This window comes from Ochotona princeps, chromosome 17, assembly GCF_030435755.1.
Source record: "Ochotona princeps isolate mOchPri1 chromosome 17, mOchPri1.hap1, whole genome shotgun sequence".
Lineage (NCBI taxonomy): Eukaryota > Metazoa > Chordata > Mammalia > Lagomorpha > Ochotonidae > Ochotona > Ochotona princeps.
Genome location: NC_080848.1, coordinates 675,911 through 693,709, shown reverse-complemented (window position 1 = coordinate 693,709; position 17,799 = coordinate 675,911). Strand labels below are relative to the sequence as shown.

Genomic DNA, 17,799 nt, shown 5'->3' with positions numbered 1-17,799 from the left:
GATTTGGGACCCTGCACCCACGTGGGAGACCCGGAAGAGGTTCCGGGTTCCCGGCTTCGGATCGGCGCGCATCGGCCCGTTGCGGCTCACTTGGGGAGTGAATCATCGGACGGAAGATCTTCCTCTCTGTCTCTCCTCCTCTGTGTATATCTGGCTGTAATAAAAAATGAATAAATCTTTAAAAAAAAAAAAAGAAAGAAAAAAGCATTTCTCGGACAGCTCCCCTTCAAGTGCCAGGATCCCATATGGCACTGGTTCAAGTCCCAGCTGCCCCACTTCCCATCCAGCTCCCGGCTTGTGGCCTGGGAAAGCAGTCAAGGATGGCCCAAAGCCTTGAGACCCTGCACCCACATGAGAGACCCAGAAGAAGCTTCTGGCTCCTGGCTTTGGATCGGCTCAGCTCTAACCATTGTGGCCACTTGGGAAGTGAACCAGCTGACTGAAGATCTTTCTCTCTGTATCTCCTTTTCTCTGTATATCTAATTTTCTAATAAAATTAAATAAATCTTAAAACAAAACAAAACAAAAAAGGTAGGCCTGGCACAGTAGCCTAGTGGCTAAAGTCCTTGCCTTGCATGCGCCAGGATCCCATATGCGCACCAGTTCATGTCCTGGCGGCCCCACTTCCCATTCAGCTCATTGTTTGTGGCCTGGGAAAGGAGTGGAAGACGGCCCAAGGCCTTGGGACCCTGCACTCATATTGGAGACCAGGAGGAAGCTGCTGGCTTTTGGCTTCGGATCAGCTCAGCTCTGGCATTGCAGTCACTTGGGGAGTGACCCAGAACACGAAAGATCTTTCTGTCTCTTCTCTCTGTAAATCTGCCTTGCCAATAATAATAATAGTAATAATAATAAATCTTAAAAAAAAAATTATTGATGCCAGTGCTGTGGCATAGCAGGTAAAGCCGTATCTTTTTTTTTCTTTTTTAATGAAATACTGATTTTAATTGAACTTTGGCTGCACTGCAAGCATTGCCCTGGCCAGCCCGGAGACCAGCACACACTGTTGGAATGTGGCACCCATACATGTTCTGTGGCTCCAGTTATAAAACCAAAAATTTAATATATAAAATACAAGTCTGAGATTTTAAAAAAAGATGTACAAAAAGCCCACAAAACTTGCCACAAAGTTGTTTGTTATTCCACAGAACACTCCCAGCGAGAAAAGTAAACGGTATAAAAACCATTACAAAACAGCATTCGGAGACACAGCTTCACAACCCACATCTTCCCACTGCCGTATCCCACATGCGCACCAGCTCAAACCCCAGCTGCCACACTTCCAATCCAGCTCCCTGCTAATGTGCCTGGGAAAGCAACGGAGGATGGCCCAAGTGCCTGGGGCCCTTCCACCCCTCTAGGGTCCCAGGCAAAGCACCTGGCCTGGCCCAGTCCTGGCCTTTGTGGCCATGAGGGGACTAAAGCAGCAAATCAAGACCTCTTTCTCTCTCTAACTTTTGCCTTTGAAATGAATGACTCTCTTTTGTTAAAGCACTTCTTTTGAAGCAGGCAGAGACAGAGACCCCCAGCAGCGTGCCCCCCCACCCACCTGCGCCAGCCCATCGGGCCCAAGCAGGACCCCAAGGTGGGAGGGGCCCAGCAGAGGAAGCAGAGCTGGACTTGGCCCGGCTTTCACCCACACACGCCTGCCCTCGGCAGTTTTCAGGCAGTTAAGGGGCCGGTCTCCAGAACAAGCCACCACAGACACACGGACACGGGGCAGGCAGCGGGACTGTGCTTGGAGGCCACAAGCGGAGTGGCCTGGGCTGGCGGGATACACACAACCTCGGTGCAGAAGCCAAGGGCCCGTGAGAGGTGTTTGCACACAGGGGGGGAACAGGGGACGTGTCCACGTACCACACGCGCTGCTGGCGGCAGCTGCCCCTCAGGGAGGGACTTGCCTGGAAACGCCCATGCCTCTGGAGGGACCCGGGCCTCTTACCTGTCTGTTGAGTGTGATGGCACTTGGCTGGCATTTGGTACAGATGCCACTGGGCCACGGCAGGTGTCCCTCACAGCCTGATTTAATTTTGCAGCTGATGTTCTCCAGGGCGGCAAACTTGCCCCTGCAGAGCAGCAACGGGTGAGCTGTCACTGCGGAGCACCCGCGGCCACGCTCAGCCAACACCGCTGGAGCCACAGGGCACGTGGCGGGGAGCGGTGCGGGAAGTGTACAAGTGACATTTGTGAAAGAGGCTTCAACACAGCCCCAGCCTGCGCAGCAACCCAGCTGCTATCCCACGAGCCCTGGCACTCCAGGACCACGGAGCATCTTCCTTATCACCCGTGCCTGACTTGCACGAGGGCCTCCACGGTTGCCCTGAGACGAACTGCGTTTGGAGCTTCAGAACCCGCCGGGGATGTCCATCTTAGCCCACCAGCCACACTCTGCCAAGAGCAAAGTCCACGCAGCGTGCGTCCCTCTGTCTTCAGGCTGTCCGCTACACGCCCAGCGAGGCCGAGGCGCCCTGGCCCTGGGCGTGCGATGAGGCCACACCGGCCTCGGGCTTCTCACACACAAATCCACCGACAGGGTTGACTGTACAAGTGACTACTCCTGGAAGTCTGGAATCTCCAGACACCTGCATCCTGTTAGGAGCAAAGCTCCTGCTCCTGAAAAACCAGGAGGCAGGCAGGAGACAGGGAGAAGCTTGGAGTTTTGAGATTTACGGGAAAGACAGCCACCTGCGAGGAAGGCTGTTTGATCACTGTCTGTCTTGCAGTGACAGAACCAGGACCCCCAGCCCATACACTGTAAACTCCTGTCGCATGCTTTCTGTTTGGTGTCACTGCTAGCCCCTAATCATGGACTTGCTCTCTGTCACGTGGTTTTTGATTCTCCGATAGACTTACTATAAAACCCCACTTATTCATGGCGCTTGTTCATGGGAAGAGCTGGCTGTCCAACTGGATGGTAAATAAAAATCATTTCAAGATTTTTCTTGAACTCTTACAACCCACCCAACAATCCCACTTTCGCTTCCCTTCTGGCTTTGCCGAGGTGTGACCGAGCAAGGAGCACAGCAGTTCAGAGGTATGCAGGGACATAACTCATGCATACTCCTGCTGCACGGCCCCGTGTTCCAGGCTTCATGACTTCCTTGGAGCCACCTCGTATAGGGCGTGTGTCCTCAGCCAGGGCTGGAACGTGCCCCGAGGCCCTGCTGTCCCTGCTGTCCGCAGCTGGCCAGAGACTGCTCCGTGCCCTGAGGCCCTGCTCTCCACAGCTGGCCAGAGGCCGCTCCGTGCCCCGAGGCCCTGCTCTCCACAGCTGGCCAGAGGCCTCTCCTCAGCACACTCCCTGGGTCCCAGCCACCCCGCAGGCTGCTTACTTGTCGGCGCCCCCAGTCAGCTTCCGGATGTAGGCGTGGAAGGACATGTGCTTCACTGGGGGCTCCAGGTGGTTCAGGTAGTCCTCATCGAAAGGCTGCAACACACACCCCCTGCAGTCAGCCAGGGGCATGGGGACACCGCGGGGAGCCCTGAGGCTGGGCACAGGGGACACTGGGGACACAGCTGTTGAGCCCGTTGGTTGAGGTTGGGTCAGGTTGGTGCATCGGCCACCTCTTCAAGATTTAAGGAAATGCTACTAAGCATAAGAGGCAGCTCAGTTCCAGGGAAATCTTCTACACCCCAAGGTCACAAGACGAAGCAGTGAAGCCTGGGGGGACCAGCAGGAGGCAGCCGGGGCGAGCCCTGTGTGCGGCCCCTCCACTGCCCGGGTCTCAGCCTCTTACGGTCCGCTGAGAAGGAGACCCTGGCTCAAGTGCAGGTGATACCACTGGGCAGTGAACAGGCACGCTCCTTTGGCCCCAGTGCTCAGTGTGCACTCAGCGAGCAGCACAGCTCTGTCCCCAGCAGCAGCCCATGACACCATCTGCCAGGGCCCCACGCATCGACTCACCTCCAGGGGGACGCAGTGAACACACTTCCCCAAGGGGCCGTGACGGCATCTGAGGGCGGGCGAGAGAGGGGCATGGTCAGGAGGACGCTGATGAGGGCCTCTCGTGGCAGCAGGCATGCGCACAGCTCTTACTCAGGGTATCAGAAAACACCAACCACAGTACCAACAGGAGACGGTCTGCAGGCTTAACGTCAACTTATAAACTGCTAGGTTTATCAGTAATAAAGTAATAAAGCCAGCATGAGGAGAACATCAACAACACACACTCGAACGTGAGACACACTCCAGGGTGGCACACCGGGAAAACGCAAAGGACACTGGCCCTTTTGTGTCAAGCATTTTCAGGCACAGAGCACAGCAGGTGCAGCTGGGAGAGCCAAGGCCCCAGTCACAGCAGTCAGCCCCACGTCCACAGAGTCCTGCGTGCAGACCGACAGGTCACACGCCACAGGCACAATGCAGGATGGCTCCTGCCTGGAGGACACAGGAGGCATGTCCAAACTGGCTCAGCTCAGGCCACTGTGGGGAGTGAACCAGTGCACAGATCTCTCCTTCTCTCTGTCAATCTGCTTCTCCAATAAAAATAAATAAAACTAAAAAAAAAAAAATGGGGCCCAGTGTGGTGGCTAAATCCTCGCCTTGTATGCACCTACATCCTATATGGGTGCCAGTTTGCACCCTGGCAGCCCCACTTCCCATCCAGCTCCCTGCCTGTGGCCTGGGAAAGCAGTGGAGGATGGCCCAAAGCCTTGGGACCCTGCACCCACGTGGGAGACCTGGAGGAAGTTCCTGGCTCCTGGCTCCAGATCAGCTCAGCTCTGGCCATTGTGGCCACTTGGGGAGTGAACCAGCTGACAGCAGATCATTGTCTCTCTTCCTCTCTGTCATTCTGCCTTTCCAACAAATATAAACAATAAATCTTTTTCTTAGTCAAACAGATAAAGTCAGCACCGCACATCAAACCGCACCTGCCATGTTGGCATCCCATGTCGGCACAGGGCCAGGAGCCAGCTGCTCCGCTTCCCACCCAGATCCCTGCTAACGCACCGGGGGGGGGGGGGGCAGCGGAGGATGGCCCAAGTGTTCAAGTGGCTGCACCCACGGGGAGACCTGGAACAAGTTCCTGGTCCAGTTCTGGTCACTGTGGCCATTTTGGAAGTGAACCAGTAGACAGAAGACCTATCTGTCTCTCTCTGTCTCTGTTACTGTACTTTTCAAATAAACCCTATACATACATATATATATATATTTTTTTTTTTTCAAAAGGAATTTTTGGGGGGCAGGCACTGCAGCACACCCAGTAACAGGTTAACCGTCACTTGGGGTGCCTGGGATGGAGACCCCCTCCCTTCCCATCCAACATCCTGCTACTGTACCTGGGAGGCAGCCAACACTTGGGGTCTCCAGTACCCATGTGAGGGACAGTATGGGGTTCCTGGCCCTGGTCACTCAGGGTAGAAGACACCTCTTCGATGCCTCTCACTTACACAGCTGGGTGTATGTATAAACACATGCACACGTTTGCCCCAGGACCAGGACCCAGGGAGGAATAGAAACGCTAAAAAGAATTTCGCAGACCTCTGGGTGGAAAGCGTGAGCCATTCACAGGTGGGGAGCGTGTGGCCGCATCACGCCACCTCCTCACTGCCCTGGAGCGAGGGCCTGGACCAGCCCTGCGTCCCGGTCCCCGTGCCACCAGCCCCTGCGGGGCACCTCGAGCACAACCCGCCCGTCCATGCGCTGTGCAAGCTCGCAATGGGACCGCCCGGGGCAGCAGGTGAGTGCTCACAGCTGCGGGTCCCGGCTGCGGTAGATCTTCCCGTCCTGTCTGCTGAGGTACTGGTCGATCTCGTCCTCTACCACCTGGGCGGCCCCCGGGGCCTTCGGGCCTGGCGCGGCGGGCGTCTCCATCTCCGGCGAGGGTCCCGCCAGGCTCGAGGGGAACAGGAACAGCAAGTCGCCGTGCCTGTGCGGAAGACAGCGTCCGCGCTCGTGAGCACCGCTTGCCACTGACCCCGGGGCCGCCGCTGCCCTCCTGCGCCCAGCTCCTCAGTCCTCACTCAGCCCTGCCTCCCAACACCTCATCTCCTCTCTCCTCTGACACACACCCCTGTGCAGACATCACAGAGGGGTTACTCCCAGCAACACTGCCTGCCCCAGCCCACAGCCCCCCTCAGACCGCCCAAGGTCACTGCTGGGCCACAGCCCCTCGCAGCTACATGACACCCCCCCATGGCAGCTCAACAAGCAGCGGGACAATCCTCTGCTCTGTCTCACGACGACAGCAGCAAGTGTCCACGCGGCTGTCACCCTGTTGGGCAGCTCCCGGAGGGCCCTGCCACACAGACACCCAGCGAGGCCGACTTCCCCAGTGCCCCTCCAGCACTACTGACTGGAACAAACCACATTGTTCCTGCTAGAGGTGACCCACCCAGAGGAGTCAATCAGAACAGCACAGGTCAAAGCCATGGCCAGGGGCACAGCTCGTCTGCAGCCCCTGCCCGAGTCAGGCCGGGCCCCAGGCCACCGTGGACAACAGGAACCGCTTCACCTACAAGGAAGCCGCGGCTGCACGGCACCCCTTGTGGTCACCCCAGAAGCGCACAGGGTCTCCAGAGCCGGCCACTGCGGGTTCCCAAAGCCAAGGCTGGTCCACGGGACCTGAGGGTCCACGGCAAGCAGCCACCACAGCCAGAGCAAGCAGAAAGTGCAATCAGAGTGCCAAGGACACAGACCCTGGGCCGGATGACTGAAACAGATGTATGTGAGAAGAGAATGAAAAGAAGTGGGGACGGAGCGAGGCGGTCGGAAATGAGCAGGGGTGTTCCGCAGAGGGTCAGCGGCCAGCCTGGCTCCTGTCGCCAGGGCTCACCTCTGGGTGCTGCCTGCCCGGGCCCACAGCCACAAGGACCAGGAATCCTAACACGCACTCTCCAGCTCCAATGGCCTCTGCGAGCCCGAGGAAGAACCAGGGAGAGTGGCGAGCGCCACAACTCCTAGCTTGCCCAGTGCTCTGCCAACTGCCAGGGCTCAGAGCAAGCCGACTGCGCAAACGGCCACTTCTGATGGAAAGCCAAGCATGTGGCACTGCAGCCCCGAGGCAGACGACCCCGGCCCGCAGCCTCACACTCAGGGTTCTGCCGCCAGTGCAGAGGCACAGGCCAGCAGGTGCCAGACCGTCTGAGGAGACAGCTTCCACTCTGCACCCCACATGGCCTGGCACAGCCTCTCGCACACTGACCTCACAGCAGCAAACAGCCAGGCGGTGTGCAGCACCCAAGGTGGTGGGCACTGAGGTGGACCACGGGCCCTGGCACGCCACCAGCCAACAGGACAGACTTGCCTGTGGTCGTGCTCAAGGCCACTGCCTGCAGACGACCAGCTGAGCGTCAGCAACACACTTCCCAGCTTCCACACAGCCAGCATCTCGGTCAGCTGAGGCCCAGGAGCAGCCAGCCAGGGGGCCAGGCCTATGGGAGCAGGCTGCCCGGCTCGTCCACCGCACACTTACTTGATCCGCAGCAAGCTGAGCGACTTGTTTGGAGACGCGGTGATCTCTCCAGTCTTATTTCTGTTGATGTACACTGAGAAGCCGTTATTCTGGAAGCCAAACTCCTTCGCAACCTGCAATGAGCCCGAAGAACCGGGATGGAACACAGAGCCAAGCACCAACTGGCGGGCACAGGGCACATATGGGCAAGAAGACAGGCGGCCAGGCTGGCAGGCGACAGGGAGCAGTCACTTGCACACCAGCAGCAGGACACCAGTTCGCGTCCCAGCTGCTCCTCCGCTAATGCAGTGGCCTCCTAATATGCCAGGCAAGGAAGCACGGGAAGGCAGCCAAGAGCACCCATGGGAAACCTGGCTGGAGTTCCTGATGCCAGGCTAGCTGCAGCATTTTGTAAATAAACCAGCGGACAGCGAATCTCCGAACCCAGAGCTGTGGCACACCCCCTTAGGCCAGCAGTCAGCATGAGCACCAGCGGCAATCTGGCTGCTACTTCCACGGCAGCCCACTGCTCCTGTGCCTGGGAAGCAGAAGACGGCCCAAGCACCAGGCCACTGCCACCTCCTCAGAAGGCAGGAATGGGGTGCCAGGTCCCAGCTCCAGCCATCGTGGCCATTTGAGATGTGCAGCAGGAAGTGGGGGAACCAGCAGATGGAAGATTCTTTCTCTTTCAAATAAATAAATCTTAACAACAAACCCACAGAGTAAACATAAAGACACCCAGGAGCCTCAGGGCCCCGGGGACCCAAAAGCGGAGATGACGCAGGCAGGGGGCAGCACCTGCGGGCGGGGGGGACCTTCCACCATGACACTGGGGGCAGCGTCTGGGGGGACAGGGGACCTTCCACCACGACACTGCGGGCAGCACCTGCGGGCGGGGGGGACCTTCCACCATGACACTGGGGACAGCGTCTGAGGGGGACAGGGGACCTTCCACCATGACACTGGGGGCAGCGTCTGGGGGGACAAGGGACCTTCCACCATGACACTGGGGACAGCGTCTGAGGGGGACAAGGGACCTTCCACCATGACACTGGGGGCAGCGTCTGGGGGGACAAGGGACCTTCCACCATGACACTGGGGACAGCGTCTGAGGGGGACAGGGGACCTTCCACCATGACACTGGGGGCAGCGTCTGGGGGGGGACCTTCCACCATGACACTGGAGGCAGCGTCTGGGGGGGGACCTTCCACCATGACACTGGAGACAGCGTCTGCGGGCAGGGGGGCCTCCAACAGCAAAGGCAGTCAGGTGTCCCTTACTGTCAGTGAAGGCCGGACAGCCCATCCCCAGCAGGGCTGATCACAGGCCTCCCAAACGACACACACCAACAGGTGTTTTTCAGGTGACAGAAACCCAGAGAACCCACAGGCCAAGGGGGGCAAACAGGACTTCTGAAGACCAATGTCCACGTGGTCCCCACAAGGAAAGCTCCCGCAGTTGCAGGGAATGAGGGCAGGCCTCCACACAGGCACAGGGGCCCACACAGCTGGGTCGCCTTCTGCTGCTTTCCCAAGTCATCAGTGGGGAGCTGGATAAAGTGGAGGAGCGGGGACCCTAAGCTCACAGCCCGCTGCCTGGGCTGAGCCCCGGCTGAGCCCCAGGCGTTTCACATGCCTGCAAAATGACCGCTCCTGGGAACTTGCCATTTCAGCTGCAGACGCCCAGAGTTCACACAAAGCACTGGGGGACATGAAAAATCTCAGGCTTGGAGTGCCCACCTTGAATGCAACAGGATCCCACATGGATGTCAGTTTGTGTCCCGGCGGCCCTGTTTCCCATCCAGCTTCCTGCTTGGGACCCTGCACCCGCGTGGGAGACCTGGAGGAGGCTCCTGACTTTGGATCAGCTCAGCTCTGGCTGTTGCGATCACTTGGGGAGTGAATCATCGGACAGAAGATCTTCCTCTCTGTCTCTCCTCCTCTATATATACCTGACTTTCCAATAAAAATAAGCAAGAAAGAAACAAAGATCGATGCTGAACCCCGCACTGTGGCAGGTGACACCACCACTTGTGAGGCCGGCATCTCACAGAAGCAGCAACTCCTGTCCCGGCTGCTCCACTTCCGACGCAGCTCCCTGCTGTGGCCTGGGAAAGCAGCAGACGCCGGCCCAAGTGCTTGGGTCCCGTTACCCTCTGGGCTGAGGGTGGTCAGGATGAGCTCCTGGCTCCCGGCTTCAGCCTGGCTCAGTGCCCGGCGCTGTAGTCACCTGGGGAGTGACCCAGCACACGAGCCTCTCTCTGTTGCCCCACTCTGCAACTATAACTTTCAGAATGAGTATAACTTTAAACCAAACCCTTAGGGGCTGGTGTTCTGAGCAGCAGCAGCCCCCATCAGAGTGCAGGTTCGAGTCCCGGCTGCTGCTCCCCGCTGCTGTGCCTGTTCCAGCAGCTGCCTCTGTGCACGCTCCAGCCACTGCCAGGTCTGCCCTGTCACACGCTGCTGAGCCAACGACACGGACTAAGAATCGCCCAAGCACTCAGCGGCTGCCAGCACGAGGGACCTGGCCCACGGACACGGCGGGGGGTGCATTTCTCTCCCTCCCACCTTTCCCTTCCCTGACCATGGCCCACATTTGTCTTTGATTTTCTCACTCTTAAATAAACTTTATAAATTAAACAAACAAGGGCCCCTCACAGGAGCTCACTCCACTTCCCCGCCAAGGCCCCCTGGGGCACAAATGAGGGCCATCCAAGAGGGAGCCACAGCCACCTCGGTGTCCTGGCTGCTGCAGGCATGTGGAGAGCAAACGCTCAAGGGAAGGTCTCATCTCTGTCACTCTGCCTTTCAGGTGAATAAGTAAACCTTGTGTTTTAAAATAAAGTGTAGGGCCCGGCGCCATGGCTTAGCAGCTAAAATCCTCGCCTTGAACGTGCCAGGATCCCATGTGGGCGTTGGTTCATGTCCCGGCAGCTCCACTTCCCATCCAGCTCCCTGCCTGTGGCCTGGGAAAGCGGTAGAGGACGGCCCAAAGCCTTGGGACCCTGCACCCACATGGGAGACCCAGAGGAAGCATCTGGCTCCTAGCTTTGGCTCAGCTCAGCTCAGCTCCAGCTGCTGTGGTCATTTGGGGAGTGACCCAGCAGATGGGAGATCCTCTGTCTCTCTTCCTCTCTGTATATTTGCCTTTCCAATGAGAAAGAAATAAATCTTAAAAATATATATATATATAAATTTCAGCATATAATATCTTAGCCCTCTCACAAAGCAATCTCTCTCAGCCCCCACTCCTGAACGATGAGACCATAGCCTGCCATCCATCATTCAGTGAGCAGGCACGGGCTGTGACTGGGCCCTGCTGACCCAGGTGAAGTGCCTACCATGGGAACAGATGCTGGGCAGCCCGAACTCAGGCGCTCAGCCAGCAGGAAGACGAGCGTCCCGCGTGAGAAAGGCGCAATGACCAATAAGCCGGGAGCAGCGTCTGCGGTCTGTGTGTGCCAACTCGGGCCCTGCGCATCCAATCAGCATACCTCCCCCCGCAGGGTGAGCTGACGGCACCTGACCCTGGCACCTCGCCCCTCTAGCCACTGCAGCGGCTCCGACTCCTTCCCCTGACGGGGACCCGCTCCTGAGCCCTGCCACGGCAGTCACGGGGCCCAAGTCCCCCACGCAGAGCAGACAGGATGCGGACGGTCTCCCGCCCCTTGAGCCACAGGTATCTTACCCATAGGCAAGTGATCTGGCTTTCCTTATGAAAATTACACATGCATATGTAACATAAAAACATGACGCGAATGCCTGCTTGGAACAAATTCAATGACAAATTCCATGACAGAAATGTACGCCAAGCTCCACCGCGACCAGCTGCAGGCGACAGTACCCCCAGCGGGACCCCTCGAGTCCTCCCTCACGGGACACTTCACACTGCGCTCTGGGCTCCGGACGACCCACAGGGACCGTCCAAACAAGACCGAGAAAGGCACCATGAGGACTCGGCACCGGGGGAAGCCACACCACCCGTACCTTTTTCAGAAACGTTGCAGCTGTTTCTCTCTTGGTGGCCGTGATGCGCTTCACGCCATCTGGGGACTGGACGCGGATTATCTGCCTCGAAGGAAACAAGCCCATAAGGCCACGCAGCGCAGCCTGCCCCACCCTCCCTCGCTCCCTCTCCCCAGTCGCCCACTCTGCACTCCGTCAGGCAGGAGGGCTGGGCCGGCTGGCCACACCTGGTGTCCTGAGAGCCACGGCTGTTCTGAGACAGAAAGCTCATCCACGGGGGAAGATGGCAGCCCCCGGCACGGGCCCACTCCCGACCCCGGCAGCCCCCGGCACGGGCCCCTCCCGACCCCGGCAGCCCCCGGCACGGGCCCCTCCCGACCCCGGCAGCCCCCAGCACGGGCCCACTCCCGACCCTGGGAGCCGGCAGTTCACAGCACAGGCCCACTCCTGACCCCGGGAGCCGGCGGTGAGGGCTCCCTGTTCCCCTCCTGGAGCCCCCAGGGGCTCTTGACCCCCTGTTGCAGCCCCCAGCCCCGCCAGCATCTGGGACCGGAACTGGCAGATGGGAACTCTCTCATATGTGTCTGCCTCTCAAACACATTTCAAAGTTTTTGCTTTTAAACAGTTTCAATTTTCAACCTTTTTTTTAAGATTCTGAAAGATTCTCTCCAATTTTCTTTAAAACCAAACCAAACCAAAAAGCGGTATACTCCGTCCACCCGAGTCAGCAGTCAGCAGGTAGCACAGCCAGTTAACCCTCTGCTGGGGCACTCTCATCCCAACACGGGGGCCTGTTCAAGTCCTGGCTGCTCCACTTCCCATCCTGCTTGGGGCCTGGGAGGCAGCAGAGGGCGGCCCTGGCCTTGGATCCTGCACCCACGTGGGCGTGGCAGAAGAGGGTAGCTAACTGCAGGCTGCAGGCCAGCCCAGCTCCGGCCACAGTGGCCATGTGGAGAGAGAACCAACCTATGCAAGTGGAGCAGCCAGGACACAAACAGGCACCGCCAGGGAATGTGGGCGCTGCAGGTGCCAGGCCCTGACCTGCAGAGCCGGGTCCGCTTGGGACGGTGGACACCACTGCTGTGGCCTGGACAGCTCACAGCGTCCTTGCTTCCTGGGACCACCTGCTGGGCCGACAGCAACCCCGTCCCGTGTAGCCACATGCATACTGCTTTATCTGCCAGCCAACTATTCACAAACAGTTGTAGTAGGAAACACCCATGGCATTTTGGTCCATGGAATGTTCTCTCCCAGCGTGGATCTAGAATGCACATCTAACCCGGCCTTCCTTTTCCAGAACCCTGCACCAGGCTGGGAAGGCTCCGCCCCCAAAGGGTCCTCTCCGGCCGCGGAGGGCTCTGCCTGTGCTCACAGCCTGTCCAGAAGCTGCCTGCTGGTGCCTGGCCTCAGCTGACCCCTGGTGAGGAGGCGGCTCGGCCTGACCCCTCGAGGGGGCCGGGGGCCCCGGGTAGGCACGCAAGGCCCGGTCCCGGGAACTCCAGGGCCGACAGTGTGGACACGCCGGCCTGGGGGAGCTGAAGAACCTACAGAAACAAAAAAACCCCAAACTCCTGAAGTTCTTTGCAAGGGGGCGGGCTCCAGCTGCCTGGGGCTCAACCTGGAAAGGAACTCGGCTTGGCCCGGGGCGGCAGCCACCTGCCGGGTCCCCCCAGCACCGGGCGCCCTAACCCTCACGGGGCACCCCGGTCCAGAGGAGGCCGCCGGACGAAGCCGGGCCCCCGGGGAGGGGAGGCACAGGGCCGGACTTCTCCCAAGTTCCCTCCGACTCAGGGCGTCACGTCGGCCCCACCGCGCCCCTCTTCGCCAACAGCCGCTTGTCAAGCCGCGCGAAGCCCCTCCCGAGGCGGCAGACCCTCCCCGCCGGCCCCGGGCGCAGGACGGGGGCCCGGCCGAGGGCGAGCGGGGCCGGCCAGGCCACCGGGGCCGCGCGGCGCCGCCTCCCGCCAGGCCCGCCGCCGCAAATGTGCTGCCTCATCCCGGCGCGCCGCGCACGGCCGGCCGCCGCACTCACGATGCTCTCGGCCATGGCGGCCGCCGCTGCCGCCGGGCTCGCGCCCCGGGCCGCCGCCGGCTCCGTCGCCTGCCGCCCCGCCGGCCCCGCAGCTCCGGCCTCGACCCCGGCCTCCCGCCGCCGCCGCCACCGCCGCTCCAGCTTCGCCGCCCGCCCGCCCGCCCGGCCGACGCCGACGTCCACGTCCGGTGCCTCGCCCGACGCGCTCCGCCGGCCGCTCAGCCCGCAACGCAGGTTCCGGCCTCAGGGCGGCCTTGCGCGCCTGCGCGGCCGCGGCGCCGGCCCCGCCCCCGCGCGGCCGCGCGCAGACGCCGTGCACCCGCCTACTGCGCACGCAGACCAGCTAGGAGTGCGGGCTGTGCGGGACGGTATCTTCGTATGTAAATGACAAATTACCCTTTAATTCCGTTTTCCTAACAACTTTCCTGTCCCACTGGCGCTGGAGCCAGCGCCACCTGTGCACCAATCTGTTACTGCCTTAAATCCTTTTTTTTTTTTTTTTTTTACCGTATTTATTTGAAAGACACAGTGACAGTGACAAAGATGGCCCTAGCAGGTGCAACAGCAATCCTTGAGCCATCCCCACTCCTCACGGGGTGCAGGCCACGGGAGAGTGCAGGGGGCCCTGGCACTCCAGGACTTGGGTCAGGGAGCTCAAGCCCCGGCTGAACCTCTGTGCCAGACGCCAACCCCCACAGGCTTGCCCGCAAGGAGCGTGGTCATATTCATGTCTTACAGCAGACCCTGACGGTCGTGTGGCTGACCTGGCCTCCTGTAATTGCTGGGCGGGGTGGGGAGTGGGAATTACCAGAACCCTAAGGGAATAAAATCTGCGTGTGCTGACCCCAGGGTTCAGTTTCAGATTATCTTCCCCACCCCTCTGCCACTCACCAGGCGTGGTCACAAGGCTGTGTCCAGTTCTGTGACTGCCCATCCCTGCAGCCATTAGCCCAGGGCTTCCGGAGCCTCAGCTGTTGGAGGGCTGGGGGCACAGCGCAGGCAGGAGGCACGCGCCAGCAACCCACCCCTGCCAGGGGGTCGGCTGCCCTAGACACCTGTGGACGGGTGCCCTGGGACAGCAAAGGGAGGAGAGGTCAGGCAGCCTCCCAGACGGCGACAGGACCCTTAGGGCCTGAGGAAGTGCAGGGTCAACAGGGGGACAGCCTACTTCTGGCTGATGGAGGACGACGCATGGCAGGAAAGTCCAGGGCCAGCAAGCAGACAGGAGCAGCTTCCCGTTGCCCAGAGTATGGTGATGGTGGCAAGGTGGCTGGACAGAGAGCTGCTGGCACAAACGCCGACGGATGGGGTGGACACGGGGCAGTGAGGTGTGGTGACAGTGATGAGGGGGCCAGGGTGGGGCCAGCTTGCAAGGAGGAGGCCAGGGCTCCATGCTGGGGAGCAATTCAAAATGACAGGTTTCCTCATGTGTTTTGCTACTGCCCTGCCCCGAATCTTAACACGAGGACTGGCTCTTTCAAAGCAAGGCAGAAAGAGGAGGTTTAAGTCCCTGCCGGGGGTGCCAGCCTTCCGTGTGAATGCTGCTGCTCTTGCCATCCAGCTACCCGATGATGCTGTGCAAAAGCAGCGGAGCGTGGACTGAGTCCTTGAGACCCAGAAGCAGCTCCTGGCTGCTGGCTGCAGTTGGGCCCAGCCCTGGCCATTGAGGCCCTTTGAGGAGTACAAGGACACGGCCATTCCCAAGCTGAGGAAGTTGGGACAGGCCCAGTCCTCAGGCTGCCAGGGGACCTCAGGATTGTTCCAGGGAGCCGGCGTTTTGGTCAGCTGGAGCAGCCCTGGGCCTACATCGGAACCCACGCCAAGGCCAGGCTGGCACCCTGAGGCCGGGGAGAACTACACACAAGTGCACAGAGGCCCTGCTAAGCCCCAGAATGTGACCCTCACATGGTGCGCCTGTGGCTTGGCTGTCGGGGTGGGGCTCGCTGTAGCTCAGCCTGCACACTGAGGAGCTGAGCCGCTGTGTGCAGGGCTGCTAGGTCTGGCCAGAACAGCTTCCACTGCTGAGAGCCTGCGGAGGATGGAGGGAGGGGAGAGGAGCCCCCTGCTGTCCCAGGTGAGCCAGGGCCCCTGGCCTTGCCCAGGTTGGAGCTGTTCCCTCCCCGTCAATGCTGGCCGTGCCTCAGGCATCCTTCCAGGTTCCCCACCCCTGCAGCCACTGCTCTGGTGGATAGTCCCGTGGCTGTAGAGCTGGGCCCAGCTCAGAGCCCAAGCCAGAGGTTCCAGTGTGCTGGGCCTGCTGCCTGTCCCCACCCAGCCTCTGCGACTGGAGTCACACACTCCCAGCAGTGAGGGCTCCCAGCTCCCCTCCCCCACCCGCAGGACGCTGCAGGAGGCCGAAAGCCACACCTCTTCATGGACAGCACCCCCACTTCAAGCCATACAGGTCTCCACTCCCCAGAGGACAAGGCTGGTGCCCGGGGGTGCAGACACTGCCCTGCTCGGGGCAGAGGCCAGCCCCAGCGTCCTCTCCCTGTGGCGGTCAGCTGCCTCAAGTACCTGATCTTCCTCTCCAACTTCCTCTTCTCCCTGCTGGCCCTGCTGGCCCTGGCTGTGGGGCTCTGGGGCCTGACCGTGAAGGGGTCTCTGGGCAGCGACTTGGGGAGGCCCCTCCCTGCAGGCCCCATGCTGGGGCTGGTCCTGAGCGGGCTGGCAGTCAGTGCCGTGAGTCTGGCCGGCTGCCTGGGCGCCCTCTGTGAGCACGCTGGCCTGCTATGCTGCTTCTCCTGGGGTGTCTTTGCCTTCCTGGGGCTTGAGGCCCTGGCAGGTGCCCTGCTATTGGCACTCTGGGGTCCTCTGCAGAGCGGCCTGGAGCTTGCCCTGCGGGTGGCCATTACCCACTACCAGGATGAACCAGACCTGCACTTCCTGCTCGATCAAGTCCAGCTGGGGCTGCAATGCTGCGGGGTGGTGTCCTACCAAGACTGGCGAGAGAACCCGTGAGTGCTTAGGGGTGCTGGGGGGGAGGAAGGGTGAGGCTGTGCCCACATCCTGCACGCATGCACACTTACGGTGCACCCACAAGCCTCACACTGTGCACACTCCCACAGAGCTCACTGGTCCACGCCTGCACGCACACTCATGCATTCACTGCTGCAGGGACTCTGCTGTACAGGTGGGTGTGTCTGATCACACCTTGCCAGGGATACCCTCTGGGCACCATTCAACGTCTGCTCAAGATTATCTGTTTTTAGTGACGTGGGCCCCACCTGCTGTCCACAACCACAAACCTGTGGTCTGCCCTGGCCATCCAAGGCCACTGACCATGACTGACAGGACACACTCAGCCGAGACACAGAACGTATTTTCCAGGCACATGAATGGGGAGCCGGATGGGAAGTGGCATCCAGTGGATGTTGTAGGTGGTAACTTTACCAGCTAAGGCACCATGCTGGCCCGTTTGTTCCTTTCTGCCCTTGGTAGGCTGGCTGACCAGTCTGAGGATGACTTTAGCTCTGCCATTCACAAAATGAACCCTGTGACTCAAGGAGCAGAACCTCACTCCGTCCCTCTGCCCGCCCCCCGTGCCCCTGGATCTCCTTTCCACCAGGCAGAGCCGAGCCCTGCCCTGCTGGGGCCAGGTGGCAGAGCCGAGCCCTGCCCTGCTGGGGCCAGGTGGCAGGGCGCTGGGGCCAGGTGGCAGAGCCGAGCCCTGCCCTGCTGGGGCCAGGTGGCAGGGCGCTGGGGCCAGGTGGCAGAGCCGAGCCCTGCCCTGCTGGGGCCAGGTGGCAGGGTGCTGGATGTGCAAGCCTGGGGGAAAGCAGCAGGCACTGAGCCACGTTCCTGGATCTGCCTTTTGCTTTGCAGGGACTTCAACTGCAGCTCCCCAGGCGTGCAGGCCTGCAGCCTGCCTGCCTCCTGCTGTGTCGACCCCCGTGAGGGCGGTACCTCTATCAACAACCAGTGTGGCACCGGGGTACTGCGCCAGGAAGAGGCTGCAGCCCGGAAGGTGGTGTACCTGGACGGTTGCGGGCCTCGCCTCCGGCAGTGGCTGCATAGCAGTGCCCGTGCTCTGGGCAGCTTCCTCATTGCAGTGGCGCTGGTGCAAGGCACCGAGCTCCTGATGGCCATGCAGCTGGCCTGGGCCCTCACTACCCGCGAGGGGGAGCTGGCGGTGAGGGTGGAGCCAGCTCCTGGGGCCCCCAGGGCCCAACCCCTGGCCCTGCCCTGAGCCAGCCCATGGCCAGCGCTGCCTCTCCGTGCAGCCCCTCAGCCAAGCGAGGGCCAGGGCCAGGCCTCTCCCCTCCTGCCGGGGTTAGGGTGCCTGGCTACCCCTGCCTGCTGCCCCACCCGCTCCTCCTGTCTACATTCCTCTGCCTCTGCTCCTCTTTCAGAGACCTGACTGGCCGGTGACGTGGAAGTGATATGAACGTGTGGCCCATCGGCCTCC

The 17,799-nt window shown here is 60.5% G+C and overlaps 2 protein-coding genes across 4 annotated transcripts in view; one reads left to right on the top strand and one right to left on the bottom strand.

The window, feature by feature from the left end:
- Positions 1-13,566, bottom strand: part of NPLOC4 (NPL4 homolog, ubiquitin recognition factor) — a 30,759-nt gene extending 17,193 nt beyond the window's left edge. Inside the window, exons 1-7 of one of the 3 annotated variants that reach the window (XM_058676104.1) lie at positions 13,392-13,566; positions 11,381-11,461; positions 7,416-7,528; positions 5,694-5,870; positions 3,905-3,953; positions 3,333-3,427; positions 1,943-2,066 (exon numbers count right to left, since the gene is read on the bottom strand). In XM_058676104.1, coding sequence (XP_058532087.1) covers positions 1,943-2,066; positions 3,333-3,427; positions 3,905-3,953; positions 5,694-5,870; positions 7,416-7,528; positions 11,381-11,461; positions 13,392-13,406 — 654 coding nt within the window. In that variant the 5' untranslated portion in view covers positions 13,407-13,566. Of the gene's footprint in view, positions 1-1,942; positions 2,067-3,332; positions 3,428-3,904; positions 3,954-5,693; positions 5,871-7,415; positions 7,529-11,380; positions 11,462-12,921; positions 13,151-13,391 lie in introns of those variants that run through there. The other 2 variants (XM_058676103.1, XM_058676105.1) reach the window with 2 other exon arrangements.
- Positions 13,405-17,773, top strand: TSPAN10 (tetraspanin 10). The gene is made up of 4 exons (XM_058675692.1): positions 13,405-13,767; positions 15,732-16,348; positions 17,217-17,523; positions 17,744-17,773. The coding sequence occupies exons 1-4, from the start codon at positions 13,405-13,407 to the stop codon at positions 17,771-17,773; spliced, it is 1,317 nt and encodes a 438-aa protein (XP_058531675.1).
- The last annotated feature ends 26 nt before the right edge of the window (positions 17,774-17,799 follow it).